The sequence below is a fragment of the Octodon degus genome, unplaced genomic scaffold (genome assembly GCF_000260255.1).
Source record: "Octodon degus isolate 3935 unplaced genomic scaffold, OctDeg1.0 scaffold00028, whole genome shotgun sequence".
Lineage (NCBI taxonomy): Eukaryota > Metazoa > Chordata > Mammalia > Rodentia > Octodontidae > Octodon > Octodon degus.
In genome coordinates this window covers 2,721,797-2,738,191 of record NW_004524604.1, presented here as the reverse complement: position 1 = coordinate 2,738,191, position 16,395 = coordinate 2,721,797, and the positions used below count along the sequence as shown (strand labels likewise).

At 36.7% G+C, this 16,395-nt stretch overlaps 1 protein-coding gene across 1 annotated transcript in view; it reads left to right on the top strand.

Annotated features, from left to right (window-relative positions):
- Positions 1 to 10,953: 10,953 nt before the first annotated feature.
- Positions 10,954 to 16,395, top strand: part of Ibsp (integrin binding sialoprotein) — an 8,263-nt gene continuing 2,821 nt past the window's right edge. Inside the window, exons 1-4 of the mRNA XM_004629158.2 lie at positions 10,954 to 11,007; positions 11,100 to 11,150; positions 11,240 to 11,317; positions 14,493 to 14,558. Of these exons, the coding sequence (XP_004629215.1) occupies positions 10,954 to 11,007; positions 11,100 to 11,150; positions 11,240 to 11,317; positions 14,493 to 14,558 (249 nt within the window). The remainder of the gene's footprint in view (positions 11,008 to 11,099; positions 11,151 to 11,239; positions 11,318 to 14,492; positions 14,559 to 16,395) is intronic.

The window sequence follows — 16,395 nt, the reverse complement described above, 5'->3', positions numbered from 1 at the left end:
TTTATTCTTGTAGGTTTAAAAAATAATTCAATAGTATGTGACAAATTTGACCTCAGAGCATGTTCAGATGTGAAAATAAAATACAAACCAATCATCTGCAGATCAGAGAAAGAACATTCACCAAGATTCCAGTTGATGGCTAATTTGATTCCAGACTTCTGCCTTCTGGAACTAGGGAGACTTAGCAGAATGATGACTCTTAAAAAGAGAGAAATACTGTGAAAGATGGTTCATCATTTACTCACATCTGTTAGGCTGTGCTGAGTGGCTGGAGGTGTGACAGTAAATAAGACCTCCTTATACCTTATGATCTGTCCGGAAGCAGTGGGAGAAGTTCAACCAGTCCTAGAATAGAAGATTCAGTACTATTCTGCCATGGAAATATAAGGAGATACACAGCACAGCCACAACTGGGGTGGAAATCAGGTCAGGCTTTCTGTACGATGGGAGTTATGATGATGTAGACACATACAGTAGCACATGCAAAGGCCTAGATGAAATACATGGGGCACAGGAGATGTTTCAGAATGGCTGGGTAAGAAGGAGAAGCATGAGAGCAAGGAAGCTCAAGAGCTGGACTGGAACCCTCTCAGCAAGGGATTTCTCTGTGACTCTTGAGGAGTTCAAGTTTTTTCATGAGAACATTAAAGCTATGGACAACTTTAAATAGAGATTTGAAACATTTTTATGGAAACCAGTATGACAAACAGGTTGGAAGACAGCAACAAGACCCTGATATTAACCCAGATGAGGCTGTGGTGCCTCTGGTTAGATGCCAGGCATCCTGCAACAGGCAGAGGACTTCAGGGGTATAGAACTGACAGCACTACATGGGGATCAGGGCATAAAGTCTAGGATGTAATGAGAAAGGTGACTTCTAGATTTCTAACTCTTGAGCAACAGGACAAAGACTACAGAAGAAGGACAGTTGGTAGTGAAAGATAATGTTACAATTTTTAAGTGAGGATTTCCATTACAAGTTTAATACATGATCCTGATTGAAAAGGGGAAAATCTACACATAAAAACAGATGTGCACTTAAAGCCATTGGAAAGAAAGGGATCATCAAAGAGACTGATGAATGGAAAGAAAAACTGAAGATGCAAACATCTAAAAAGAAGGTGAAGGAAGAGCCACAGAGAAGAACCTCTGAGGAATAGCAGGGAGGAAGAGAAGGAGGAGAAAAATGCTGTATGAACAGAACCATGATGTGGGAGAAAGGCACAAACTTGGAAATGTAAGACATATGGGAACCATGTGAAAAGTGTCTGAAAAGGGCCCATTCCAGTTTACATCCCAGAGCTCATTCATTAACAAAAAAGAATTCACTACTAATCTGCATGAGGCCTGTTTGAAAGGTTTGGAGAGGAAAATCCCAATCTGCAGCAGATTTCAATGGGAGTAGATATGGGGCAATTGGGATGGGCAATATGGGCAATCAGATGTTGGCAGCTCTCAAGAAACTTGATTGTAAAGAGGAACAGTCTATGACTAGCTAGGTGGGACTGTGTGTGGATAAAAGAGAGCTTTTTTCTTTCTTTTATGGAAGTTCTTTGAAAATTAAATGTCAGTGAAAGCAGAGAGAAGTTAGTGATAAAATATAGAGAGAAGTATACCTAGAAAAGCCATCAATAAATCCAACTAGTGTCAAACTTTATTCACTCATACTTAATTGCAAATAATAAAGAATTAAAAGGAAAGAAACACGTTTGGAGGTTTTTCTTTAGGGACAGGAACCAATCAAGGAAAACAGCACGCAAACACTCTGCCCTTAAATCTGTCATTTGCAAATAGATTGCTTGTTAACCTTCAACTTTATACAAAGAACAAAAACCAATTGATGTGTTTCACTAATGTTCACCTGAGGTCAAGTTCTATGAGAATGTCTGGTCTCATGTAAATAGCCATAGATGTGGTTTCCCCTATTCCACATAAAGCAGTTTAAATAAAGGCAGTCCTTGCCTTCAGAACATTACAATAAAAAACAGATGACATAAACACACATTCATCGCCCCTGCTAGCACACAAGGCGCAGTACAATAGTAAGAGAACATGATGGTCTTCCATAAGACTTTTTGTCTGGCTCAAGTTTGATATTTATTATTTTTTGGTGTGTGGAATATATAAGTTGTGGTTTTTTTGGAAACTGGGCAAGGTTAGGGAAAGTATTATATGCTCTTTACATGAACAAGGAAGTCTTGCAGGAAAGGGGTCAGAGCTTTGAATGCATTATAAATTTTGTCATTTATATTTCCCACCACACCACTCAGGTTCTCAAAAGCTTAATGAACAATGGCCACTGTTCAACAATACAAAGTCCTAGATCCGGAACGTACTGATGGAAGAACCAGGCAAAGGTTGGACAGATAAGCCCAGGTGGAAGGCTAAATGTGTGCCTGAAAGCAGAGGGCTGAGGGGGTGAGAAACCTTAGAATGCCTAGGAAAGAGTCAAGACATGCCATATGAAAGCATAAGGGACAAGAGGGTGAAGGAACTGTGAATAGCCCAGCAAAGGTCAAGTGGGTGCTCAGGACTGACCTACTTTCTGGTTTCAGAGAGAATGAAGTAGATACTGCTTTTTGGTTTTAGAAAGAATCAACTTGGTAAAGAATTTAAAAATAAACAAAATGCTGGCACTGTTGAGATTCTAGCATTTTCACAATGAAAGGGAAATATTCATCCAGATATTCATATTATTCCAGAATACTCGAGCTTTCAAACAAGAGCTGAAAAACTTTACATAAAAAATGTTATAAAGTATTTATGAGTATTTTAAGCTTTAGATACTCCTAAATCTTATGCAAAGCATCTTAAAGTCTATTCTAGCGGGAAGGAAGGGATAAATGAGATTTGAAATGGAGATAGAGGGAAAGGATTCTTAGATCTAAATCATTTTGGTACAAAAGCTATCAAGAAGACAACTTATATAATGGAGAAAAATAGTTGCAAACATCTTTATATATCCAATAAGGAGTTATTTTACAAAATATTTCAGGAATTCCTATAAATTAATAGCAACCCCCCAACAATTCAATTCAGAAATGGGCTAAAGACACAAGTGGGGATTTGTCCAAAGGACACTAAAAAGGCTGACTAATACATGAAAAGATGCCAGTATTGCTCGTTGTCAGGAAAATGAAAATTAAAATGATAACAAGGTAGTACCTCACATCTGCCAGAAAACAAGTGTTTTCTGGTGAGGATGTGCAGAAATTGGAGTCCTTTTCCTTATCGGCGGTACAGTAAAATGTTGCTGCTGTTCTGGAAAAAAGTATGAATTTTCTTAAAAAAAATTAGAATTAAAATCACAGTCCTACTTAGGACTAATATATGCAGCAATCCTATGTCTGGCTCTTGATCCAAATGAATTGAAACCAATATCTTGAGGAGATAGTGGCAACTCTTGTGTTCATTGCAGCACTGTTGCTACTAGCCACATGAAGAAGTAAACTAAATGTCCATTGATTGATGAATGGATATAGAAAATGTGATATAAGTATACAATGGAATATCAAAAAGAAAATTCTGCAATAGGAAAGACACAGACAAACCAGGAGGTCAGTATTTTGAATGAAGCAAGCCAGCTAGAAGAATAAATACTGTGTGATTCCAATGACAAGATTTGAAAAATAGTTAAACTAGAAATCAGAGTGGAATGGTGGATATGAGGGGCTTGGAGGAGGGAGAAATAGAAGGTTAAAGTTCCTGTTGTAGAAAATGAGTAAGGGGCCGGGGATTTGGCTCAGTGGCACAGCGCCTGCCTAGCAAGTGCGAGGCTCTGAGTTCGATTCCTGGTACCAAAAAAGAAAAGTAGCAAAAATAAGACCAAAAAAAGTCCCTTTGGGAAAAAAAGCAAAAATAAAAACAACTTTTGGGAGCCGGGAGATGGCTCAGTAGAATAACCACTTCCTTGGTAAGCACAAGGGTCTCAGTTCAATCCCCTGTTCTTAAAAAAAAAAAAGAAAGAAAAAAAGAAAATGAGTAAGTTCTGGAACTTTGCTGTGTACAAGACCACATTCAGCTAACAGTATTTTGTGAGACTTAAGAAGGTAGATCTCATGCTAAGTGTTTCTACCATAGTAAAAGAAAACAGCATGAACACCACCCAGACTTCACCCTGATATTTGATTTCAAATTCTGTTATAGAATGAATTGGAAGAGGAAATTAGCCAAGTGTTCAGGATTAGGCTGTCACTATGACATCCTAGAAAGTAGTAATGAAAACTTAACCAAACACAAAAGCTAAAAGAAGGGAGAGGGTGGAGTGCAAAGAAACAGGCAGTGCTAATGACATGCTACAGGAGAAAAACGAGGTGCATCGTGTTGAGTGAGGCATTTCCCATAAATGGCTCGTCTTGTAGGGGAGCTTGTCACTGTAGACCAATGCCATGAGTGTTTGTCCGTACACCACCAATGAGAATCAATTCATAACAATGGGCTTATGTGAAGGAGAGCAGTGAGATAGCAAGCATTGTAACAAATGCTGTTGCTTGGACAATCCCAATTATAGAGAAAAAGAAAATGAATCAGGATCTCAGATTTTATTTCTCTATGGCACTGTTCTTTAGAAGAATGTGCCAAGGGAGGAAAAAACTGCAATAAATTAAATCAACTTAGTATTTAGAAGATTACTTAGAAGTATCTGAGGCTTAATAAGATTTTGGAAATAGAGAATCACAAAATAGTAGAACTTGAAAAGGTGGTAGAGATTACCTAGTATTATCACTTCCTCAAAAAAATCTTTTTATAGATTATTTGAAAGAGTAAGAAGTAGAGAAAAGTACTATACATCCTGATTAAGTAATTCAACAAAGACCAGGAATTCAACAGTTGTCAATTTATGCTCAAAATGTTTCTATTATCCCTACCACAAATAACGATGTCATCTCTAAAAGAAAATTCAGTTTTAAAATGACAATAATCTCATCACATTTTAAAAAATGAACTGCAGTTTATATTTCTCCAGTTGCATGTCACTTTCTTTATAGATGTCTCTGATGTTACTTAAAAGTATAATTTCTCCTTCCATTTTGTTCTTTCTACTACTGCTTTATGGAAGAAACTAGGTAATATATCTAGTGAAGTTTCCTCCATTCTGGATTTTGCTGGTTACACCCCAGCAGAGTCATTTCATATATCCTCCTATACTTGTCTTTCCTTTAACCTGGTAGATAAAGAGACTGATCACTCAAGCTCAATTACTTGGCCAGCAGGCTCAGTAGATGAGGGAGACACACAATATCAAATATTGTTTTGTTTACACCAAAACAACTTTGTTTTGGTGTAAACATCCTCAGTGGTTAAAAGATTAGTTACAGCAAAACCTCAGAGTAGCTAAGAAATTAAGTTAGTGGGAAAGTCCAGAATAAAACTACATCTTTTGATCCTCAGCCTCTGACTCTTTCATTATATCATTGCGACACTGCGTCACTGTCAACACATGCTTGCCGAATGAGTGTGACTTAGCGGGTACTCCATGAAACATTGTGCAAAATATGACCCTGGAACTCACGAAAGGACCCAAGCTGGAAATTCACGATTCCTTTTTTATTTTATTTTATTTTTTATATAATAATTTTATTGAGAAAGAAATAGCAATGAGACAGTTTCAAAACAGGTTAGTAGGATAGCTGCAATAATTAATACATTGCATATTGTTGTCTTTGTAGTAGTTATTCATAGTATAAGATGCAGACATAATATCTTATCTAAACACTATTAGTTCAAAATTTTCTTCTCATTGAACTAAGAGAAAGTAGCTATATATCTATGCTGTTTTGTATATACAGATATGTTTTTTTCACTACCAAATGGACCTTTATTTATATCCTCCTTTTTTGTTTACTTTTGTTTACTTTCCATGCCATTCATATATTGTAGGTGCATGAATTCAGCAAAGTAAGGTCTTGGTCTTAACCGTCCATCAGAAAAGTTTAAAACTGAGATATAAAAAGTGAAGCCATATTAATATGCTGAACTATAAAAGGCTCAAGTCCACAACTTCTGACATCGCTGGTCATGTGGATAACCCACTACTATTATAGATTATTCCTTTTTTATTTTAAAGAGAGAAAGAAAACAATAGAACTTTTACAGAATTTCAAGACAAGATGATAAGAAACCAGCAATGGTTATTATACTGCATATTGTTATCTTCAAAGGAGTTGCTTAAATTCCCAGATACAGACACGCAAAATTGATCAAACAATATAGCACTAGGTGTTCCTTTCAATAAACTAATAGAAATTAGTAGAACAGCTATCTTAGCTATCTTATGTGTCTGTATATAGAGAGTTCCGCTGATACCATCTTCCTCATTTTCCCTCCTCTCCAAGCCCACTACTATTGCCTGTGTCCGGAATCCAACAAGGCTCTCTCGAACCACACAAAGTTTTTTCAAGTCTGCTTCGTCCGTAACAACCTTGCTTTCCTCACTCAGCTGTGCATTATCATCAAATGAGTTTTTCAAACTGCAAATCTGAATGTTGTTTCCTAATTTACAGTTCAAAACTTTCTTCTCATTGAACTAAGAGAAATTCATCTTCCGTATTTTTGTATCTCTATTATGGGGCCCCTAGTCCTTAAAGGGACCTGCAGGTCTCCCCATCATCTCATTTGTCACTGCCTCCACTCTACACTTTCCAGCTTACTGAATTCTTAAAGTTTTCTGAATGTACCAGCAAAGATAGCAGTGATTGTGAGTGCTAAATTAGACTTGACTTTGATTTTTGATTAGTCCATTAATTAGTTGTAGAATCCAGGGCATACTTTCCATTACTACATCTCACTAATTTCATCTGTATAGTGGGAACAATCTCAGATTTTTTTCTCTCTCTGTGTGTGTGTGTGTGTGTGTGTGTGTGTGTGTGTGTGTGTGTAAAATGAGTGGAATAGTGCAATTGGAGAACTAGCACGTCAGCCCCGATATAAGATGCCAATGCATGTGCTTTCATACATTTTCACAACCTTTGAGTCCATTCCTAAAACTGCTTCTTGGGCTGGTGAGATGGCTCAGTGGTCTAAAGCACCTACTTAGAACAAGCTAAGCTAAGCAAAGCACAGGGACGGCGGTTCAATCCCCCAGCACCACATGCCAGCCACCCCCGCCCCCTGGTGGGCTGAGCTGGACACACATACACAAAATAAATTAAAAAAAAAAAAAAAAAAAAAAAAAAACTGCTTCTTTCTTCTTGACAATCTCTTTCCTCTTGATAACCTAGACAGTTTCTGATCTCTGTAAAGATCCTGCTCTACTGCTTTTTGGTTGCAGTTGAACCTCCGCATTCTGTAGCACTTCTGAACCTTTCAGATGTTTTTGTTGTTGTGTCCTCCAGCTTTATGGTTTTCTCCCTATAAAACTATGAAAATTATAATGATAAGGACCTGGATTTTCTTTTAATGTGTTGATCTTCCTTGTTTCTTCTTATGCTACCCTATAACACAGTCTACTCTGTAATTCAAGGATCAGTAAATGGAAGTAAATTTGTGAGGTTAAGCTGAATTAAAAGAGACAATCCTACATATATTTTATGATTCTACACTTTTAGGCAGCTTTGATGAAACACCTTTCTTCGGAGTCCAAAGACCCTTTCAGGTGACTAGTATGCAATAATATTTATTATGTTTCATTTCTCAAATTATTGTGAAGTAGACCTCATAATCAGAGGAAGAATAAAGTGAAATTGACCTTTAAGAACAAGAAAGAAAAAGACAAAAGTATGCAAGCTGCATAGTAGCTAGACTTCCCTTTGAATATTAAAAAATTAATACTTTCACCCACCAATCCATTTATTAGCATTTGCTTTTCATGAATAATTTCAATAGCAATAGTTTGCTACTTTCAGCTTTAGTGATTTTTCTATGCTTACAGAAAAATAATTATGTACAGAAACGAATAGCAAGAACTATGCAGAATCCCCTAAAATAAATAAAGTAAACTCATTTGCATATCAGAAAGAGGCTACATAAATAAAGGTCTAAAAAATTTGTTTTACAATAATTAAATCTACCTCCCAAGGGCTGAATCCTTAAAAGAATTTTAAGTCAGCATGAAGTTTTAGCAAATATATCTCATAAAAATCTGATTAATTTACTTATGTCAATTTTAATTTGCGATTCACGAAAGCATATTTCAGCAATAAAAAGCAAAATAACTAATATTAAAAGACTTATTGTTGGATCCGGGGAGATGGCTCAGTGGAATAAGCACTTCCCTGGCAAGCGCAAGGGCCTGAGTTCAATCCCCGGTTGAAAAAAAAAAAAAAAAATTATTTAGTTTCTTTTTTTTTCTTTTATCCATACAGGGTTGTGTCTGATGAGAGTCAGTCTTCTTTTCTTTCAAAACTTGTGTAACTATGAACTTTTTAAATGGTTAAATCTTTTGCTATTTATTTTAATTCAAATCCAGTATATTATTATATATATTTGGAATTCAAACTATTCATCTTCATCCAAGCCTTCAATTAAATTCCACAATGCAAACGTCTTGGCACTGGAACTACGTTTCATGTTTGCTCAGCCAAGCCTGTGTCTTGAAAAAGTGTTGAAGTTTGGGGGTATTCTGGTGAGAACCCACATTCTGACATCACCCTGGTCATGGCCGTGATTGGCTGCTGAAAGACAAACAAAGGTTTATAGCGAGCAAGAGTGAATGAGTGAGAGGGCTGAGGAAGCTCCCAATCTGTGTTCCTCACTGGTCAGCCTGTCTGCTTGCTCCAGGACTGCTGCAGGGTAAGATGCAATCTGACAGCTTCAGCCCTTAAGACCAGACACTGCACACACACATTTCTGTCTTGGCTTTGAGCTTTTATTGAAACGTGAGTCTCATTGTAATGTGTAGAGTACCTATGTGATTTATTATTTGATTACCCTTAAACTAGACCCTCTAATTTTAGACTCTTTCCAAAGGTTTAGATGGCTAACCTAAGTATGCAAACAAGCTCTTAATTCTAGAATCATGAGCTAGAAAATGATGTCTTGCTCTCCATTTCTGCTTATGATAGAATGCTGTTTGTTCTTTCATTATGATGCAATTAAGATAAAACTGAAATATTATTTTGCATTTGTAAATTTCCCTGGGTATACTGGAATTTTTGTACAACTTATACCTAGTCTTTACTTTAGATATATGTTAGGCATTATATATAAGGCTTCCTATAACTCAAAAATCATTAGGGAAAATATATAGTATAGAAGAAATGAGTTATTTTGGTAGCTTATCATATTCTTCACAATAAAAACTTGTAATTTGATTCTCAAAATAATCCTTTAAGAATGTCTGAGTTACTGGTGGTCACTACAGAGGTGCTTATTTTTTTTGATGAATCACAAACTAAATAAAACAAGATTTATGGGGCAGGCAATTGCTCCACTTGGTTCTTTCAAAAATATTGCCCCTGCCATGTTTTCATCTAGTTATTTTTATGACTTTTATGAGAAATTTATGTAATCATGAACTCTTTCCAGAGTTCTATGTATTTAAGATTTTAGTTTTATAAAATATTGTACATCGGCCAGGCATTTTCATGGTGCTGCATAACAATGCTCTTTGTGTTTGCTGTTGGGCTCCACCGTGGCCTGCAAAGGTTAGAGCATTGCTTATGACACCACAGAGCCATGCAAGCTCCTTTAACAGGTGGACAGAGCAGGCTGTGAGGAAGTGTGCAGGCATCCCGACCTGAAGGTGCGCTCTGCCACACACACAGAGTGTGACTTGGGAGCCAGGCCCCGTCTTTCTCTGTGTATGTGTGTGAGGATCAGATGTTTGGTATGGATGCCACGGATCTTGGGTGATGAGGACAAAATCCAAAACCTAGCTTCAATATACAATATATGGCAAGGGGTTTGCACATTTTAGATATTGTGTTTTTGAAGTCTGTTATGGGGAAATTGTTCGCATCATTATCCATTGCTACCAAAATATTGCCAACTGTCTGTAGGTTCGAGATGGTTCTGTCAGTTATATGTCTCTAAATGCAAGTGAGCGGACATTAGTGAGCCTTCCTCTAAGTTTGTTCACCCTCTAGATGATAGAATTTTTAATTGATAGAGTTGATTTTAAATTTTATTTCTTTTAATAAGATTAAAATAGGGTAGGATTTCACTATGTCCTCTTACTTACGAGGCTCTTGTGAGGACATGAGGATCTTTATGTGGCTGCAAGGCCCAGGGGTGTTAGAAACTATTTGTACTTTGAGAGTTGCATCAGCTGTGCCGTAGGACTGCAGTCTCCACCCCTAAGTAGCACTGCAGGGATCTCTGATTTGTCCTATTAGAGTCTCCCATGCTGACAGACAAAAATCCCAAATGGAGCTGGAGGCCAGTCTCACTTGAGAAAAGTCACCCCTGCTATCACAACAGGAGACTCTGAAGAACTTCTTCTCATTGAATCATCCTGGGTCATGGTTATTGAGAGTCATAAGCTATGAGACTAGTGCTTCATATGTCATGCCCTGCTCCCACACACATATGGGCATGCATGTGTGTGCATGTGCACAGGTGCACACACACATGCACTAGTTATTCTAAGATATTCATAGCAAAACAATCTTACCTCTTATTTCACAAGTGAAATTTTACTGCAAGACTTATGCATATAAACTGGAAGCTGCCTGTAGGTCACTACACAAAAGCAACCATTTAACCATACTGTATTCAGTTTCTGCCTAGTCTTTAAGTACAAAGCAACAGTGTACCAAACTAGTCCCCCAGTTCAGTCCATGTGGGTGACTTACCCTTGTCAGTAACACTAAGGTGCTTTTCACCCAGTGCGTGTGCTCCACCACTGGACTACATCTCCAGCCAAGAAATTTGGCTTTAATCAGCTAAAATGTTATTTAGACACAAGTGACAACAAATTAAATACTTCATCTTTGGTATGAGCAAAAAATCAGATCTTCAATTTTAATATTTATCAACCTTGCTGTTTCATTAATTGCAGAAATCATCGTCAAAATGAAGATTGCCTTCATTTTTCTCAGTATCTTGGGGATGGCCTGTGCATTCTCAGTAAGTTCTTTATTAAAGCCTGGTAATTTTTCTAATTTAGTATTTTTGTGTAGAAGGGAGTATATATAATAATTGAATTCTCTTGTAAACAGATGAAAAATTTGCATAGAAGAATCAAATTAGAAGATTCTGAAGAAAATGGGGTAACTACAGCATTCTTCATTGGTCTAGACTTGTGCTTTGGAGTTATTGAGCCTCAAAAATGAATATGATATGTGCTTTGTTTGTGCAGGTCTTTAAATACAGGCCACAATATTATCTTTATAAGCATGGCTACTTTTACCCTCCTCTAAAACGATTTGCACTTCAGGTGAGTATAAAAATTAATTTTCTTTTTCACCTATTACAACTTAATGTGATCAAATGTAATATCAAAACACTTGAATTCAACTCCCAATGGATTCACCCAGAAAGATTGCTCACTAGAGCAACTTTTTCAGTCATTCACAATTAAGCCCAAGATGAGTTCATTGTCACATTACAGTTGAGTCACTAGTGTGACACAGCTGGCTCACCTCATGATTCAGAGTTTTCCCCCTAGTAAGAGTAAAAACTGACTTCACATACAGCAATGGCCCTAGAAAGACACCTTGATAAGGGTCAATACTGAAATTCCCTGATGCTTTAGCCTGTACAGGTGAGGAGAGCTGTCAGTCACACATTGCCCAGAATTGTAAGGGACATGTGGCTCAAGAACGTCAGAGGAAAGGGAAAAATTCATAAGGTGGACTAAACAGCTTGTGAGATTACCAAAACATCCCTAAAAATTGTAAACAAAACAGAACATAGTAATACTAAAAATAAGAGTTTCCATTTTTGCCAGGTTACCTGTGAAGAGGACCTTTGAAAGCTAGAGGGTGTGGTGTGTAACAAGCCAGATGCCACTGTTTTAATGACTACACAGTTGAGAATCTGGGCACCAGTCAAGCCCCATGGGACCCAGAACTCCTGGGTCCCTAGAAGCAGCTGAGATGTTCAGATTGCTGTGTCAGCACCGTGGCTTGGCGCTGTGTCTCACCATGCGTCAGGCTGACCCCACACCATGGTAGGAAGAAGGCCATTTGAAAGTATTTCTAGCACCATCATAATTACGGGAGTTTGTGTGGCCACAAAAATATGAGCGTAAGTGATACAAGAACTGTGGGTTTTCAGAATTGTCTTCCATTGTTTGGTTCACCTCAGGCCCAGAAATAGACTGCTTACTTAGAACTTTGCTCCCTTTCTTAAACTAAAGAAAAAGGATAGTAAATTCAAGTTTGTGACTAGCGCCTCAACTTTTCTGAAGTATCTGATACTTAGATACATGTATCCTCATGTAGATGTAGATGTTTTTATGGACATGTATGTGTGGTCCAACTAAAATATCCAGAGGAAAATGATGTTGGGAGAAGTTACATTTTCATTATCGATAGACCCAACATTCAGAAACCTTAATATGTAAAATTTTCACAAATTATATATAGTAGGTTTATCCCAACTAAAGTGTAATTTGTAAGATAATTGTCTTAAAATTAAAAAAAAATCTCCTGATACAGTGGTCAACCTAGTATTTATGACTTATTTTCCTATTTTACAATGTTTGATGGTCCTTAACTATATTAAATTATAGTGTCCAACATTGTCGCCTTCAAATGCATTAAGCAGCACTGGCTTTGAAATTCATGTGTTATTCAGACAAATCTGTTTATGTACAATCATTTGTGAAATACCAACCTCTCTGAAATGTGTCACGTGGGTTGTAGTCTCCTGTAGCTTACCTAGCTGCTAGCAGGGTTCAGTAGGATCAAGTGACAAGTTGGCACAAGAGCATAAATGAAAGGAGGGGAGAAAAGAGAAAAACATTGGGTTTCAAGTCGCTGTACCCAGAGTTGAAGTCGTTCTTCCAGATTGAGAAGTGGTGTGGTTGAACTACGGAAAGAACTGGGGTGGGGGGCGGGGGGAGGCATGTAGAATGGCTAGAACACTCTCACTGAGAAAAACAGCTCTGACTGTGTAAATATACTGTCCTCTATATTTAATTTAACTAACAAGTAGAAATAGTTCAAATACAATCATCTGCTTCATGCCTGCCTGGCTCTGAAGGCACAATGGTTAAGGTCATGGCACTGAAGGGAGGCCTAATTATTCTCCCTCTACCTGAGGTTTTTCTTGGCTGGGAACACTGAAGTTTTAAGTGTTCCCTTTCCCTGGGTGGATGACAGCCGGCAGGGACAGTTCAGCAAGAGGAGGACATGAATGTTTCTCCCATCTGATTCTTAATGCAGAGCTTAGAAGCCTTCTGCAGCCATGTTCTATCCACATGGGATTTGTGGCTGAGCCATTAGAACCAGATCTAGAACGTGTGGGGCAGGAAAAGAAGAATACGGAGCTGAGTATGCATTTAATGCCTGGTACCCTTAGCAGTGGCTGCAGAAAAGACAGGAAAATTGCAAATTCACTTTGGATTGTCATTGGTAGAATGATGAAGACTCTCCTCTACTGTCTTGCAGATGTTTAGATTTACATTTCCTTTTAAAAAAATAGTAAAGCCAGGGCTGGGAATGTGGCTCAGTGGTAAACAGCACTTGCCTGGCATTCACGAGTCTCTAGGTTGGATCCCAGCCCTGAAAATAATTTAAAACTCCTTAACTTTTTGTTGTTGTTGGTATCAGGGATCAAACTCAGGACCTTAGGATCTTGCACTTGCCAGGCAGGTGCTTATGCCACTGAGCTAACACCCCAGCCCTAAAACTCCTTAACTTATAATTCCATTTTTTACACACAGATTCTTTGGTTTACTTTTCTCTCATTTCATACTAACCTTTTTGGAGGACGCTGTGCTGTGAATCTCCTGAATGAGTTCATTTTTCTTTTGTACACTTACTTCATATGTATAAATTAACTTATTTTTCTAAAAAGTTTTAATTAGATGGAAAGATATTTCAGATGGAACTTTAGCTTTGTATGAAGAACATTATGATTTAAATGTACCCCAAGTTCACATTTAAATGAATCATCTGGTAACAATTTATATTGGGTAATAAGCCAAATAATCATTTCATTTAAGCTTTATAAAAGAAATATAGCAGTGCAATCTATGTCTTAATCCAAGATCTGCATTGAACTGGTTGGGAAAAAACACAATTTAAGCTTCTGATTCTCTGTCTATAAAATTAAAACACTGGGCCTGATGGTCCCTTCCTTTTTTCATATTTAAAAAATCCCATGATTCTCTAGTTTTTGCATACAACATATCTCAACATATTGTCAATTCTGTGGAGCTGAACACAGGCTACTGCTCATTTCATATATGCCAAACATATTTCTCACATTAACATGAGACTATTCTAAGTAAATAAATCTTTCAAATTTATTAATTAATCAATTTCAGTATGTATTTTTATTTTATCTTATTTCAAACATCGGGAAATTTTAGTTGCTGTTGGCTATATATGTGTATAATTCATATATATATATATATATATATATATATATATAATTTTTAGGGCAGCAGTGACTCTTCGGAAGAAAATGGAAATGGTGACAGTTCAGAAGAAGAGGAGGAAGAAGAGGTAAGGAATTTTCAGCCTTTTCACAAAATAAGCCATACAGCACAAAAACAAATAGGAAAGTAGTCTACTGTAATCTGGGCTTAGCAAATAGCTGCTGCCACTTCACCAACTGCCCACAGTCTACTATTTTGAACAAGAGGGATGTTATTTAAACTAGACTCAACTAAAATAGCCTATTTAAAACACTGTGCAGTTTGGGCTTAAAGTTGCCTGTAAGTGGTACACAAAAACAAAAATATCTCCATTTTAAATGAAAAAGTATAAAATCTGCTGAAAAGCAACAGGAAGTGTTTATATTTAGGTAGACCATGAAAACGCCAGTGAATCTGATGCTAGATGACAAGTAAACAATAATCTTAAACTCAACGTAAACCTTGTTTTAGGGATTGAACTTTAGAAGTTCAGTTTCTAAAGCAGATAGTCTAAAAGAGCCAATTTATATTCTCTAGACAGGTACTATGATTCATCTGCCTTTCATGATTACTAGGACTGGGTTCTTTTTTAAATGGGAATTTCATGAATATTTTTCCTAATAACAAAATTTGTGTTTTACAGAAATTAAATTACTCAATATCTGTACACATCTTCCTAAATTGTTCTACAAATTAGTGCAGTCCATGGCTAAAATTAATCTTAGAATTATGTATTAATTCTTAAAATTATTAAATCTTAGAATTATGAATATCTTGAGAATTATGATATTTTCTTTATAACTAAAACTCTTGCCTAGGAAGACATGCTAATTAGGATGTATTTTCTTGGATAGTCAGTTATGGCTGTTCACTGTTTTGCAACCTTTTAAATTCAGTATTTTTGGGCAGTACTCATGAATAGACTATGACAATAAAATGCAAATACATATAAGGGTCAACTACCCTGAAAAAAATGTTATGAGAACATGAAAAGTGACAAAGTATTATTTGGTGGGTTTTTTAATCTACTATTTCCCAAACCCTAATCACACTAATAGTTTAAGGAAGGATCTTACAACAATGCCATGCCAGTACTAGGAAAAATGCGACCTACTAAATCCTAGAAAATTCTTCCCAGAGTTCCACATAGTTGCCTTACACAAAAACTAAGCTAAAATTATCCATCTAACTGTAGCTATTTGCCCTACAGTGTTGGTAAATCACCTTTACACTTTCTGACTAGGCTGTATATCTTCTGACCATAGTTCTTCATTTATGGTAGTAGATGGAGGTGTGGCAAGATTGAGCCTCTTTAGGGACTTTAATGAAATCATGCACATATAAAAATTTGTCAGCCTCCTTTTGATTCTACTTATGAATACCTCATGATCCAGTAGGTCAGAGGCTAGAATTGTGTTTGGGAGAAGACTAGAGCTACACCCTCTATTGTATCTCCTCACAGTGCTATCATATTTTTTTTTACACATATATAGTGCCCTGAAAATATTTGGTGGCTTTGTTTGGAAACTTTAGAGGAACAAATGCTCTGGGTAACATTCATTAAAAATAATAATAATGGAAATGTGAATGAATAAAAAATGGGAACCTTCCACCCTGAAGAGATTTTGGAAATGCATTTTTTCTCATTTCTTCCTAAAAATCTCAGAGACAATTTAGGCCAAATATAGAGTCCCCAGCAGTTGTATTCACACAAGGAAGATACTTGAGCATATAATTTTGTCTACTCCTAAACTATTCAACTTCAATTTTAGAACACATAAGAAAATTATTGGTATATACCTCACTGAAATTTCAGAAACTAAATGTAGAAGTGAAATTAGCACTCATGTACAAAAGCAGAAGGTGCCTTCTGCTTCATTTTATTCATTAACCAATTGCCACCAAGAATAATCACTATTGACCTC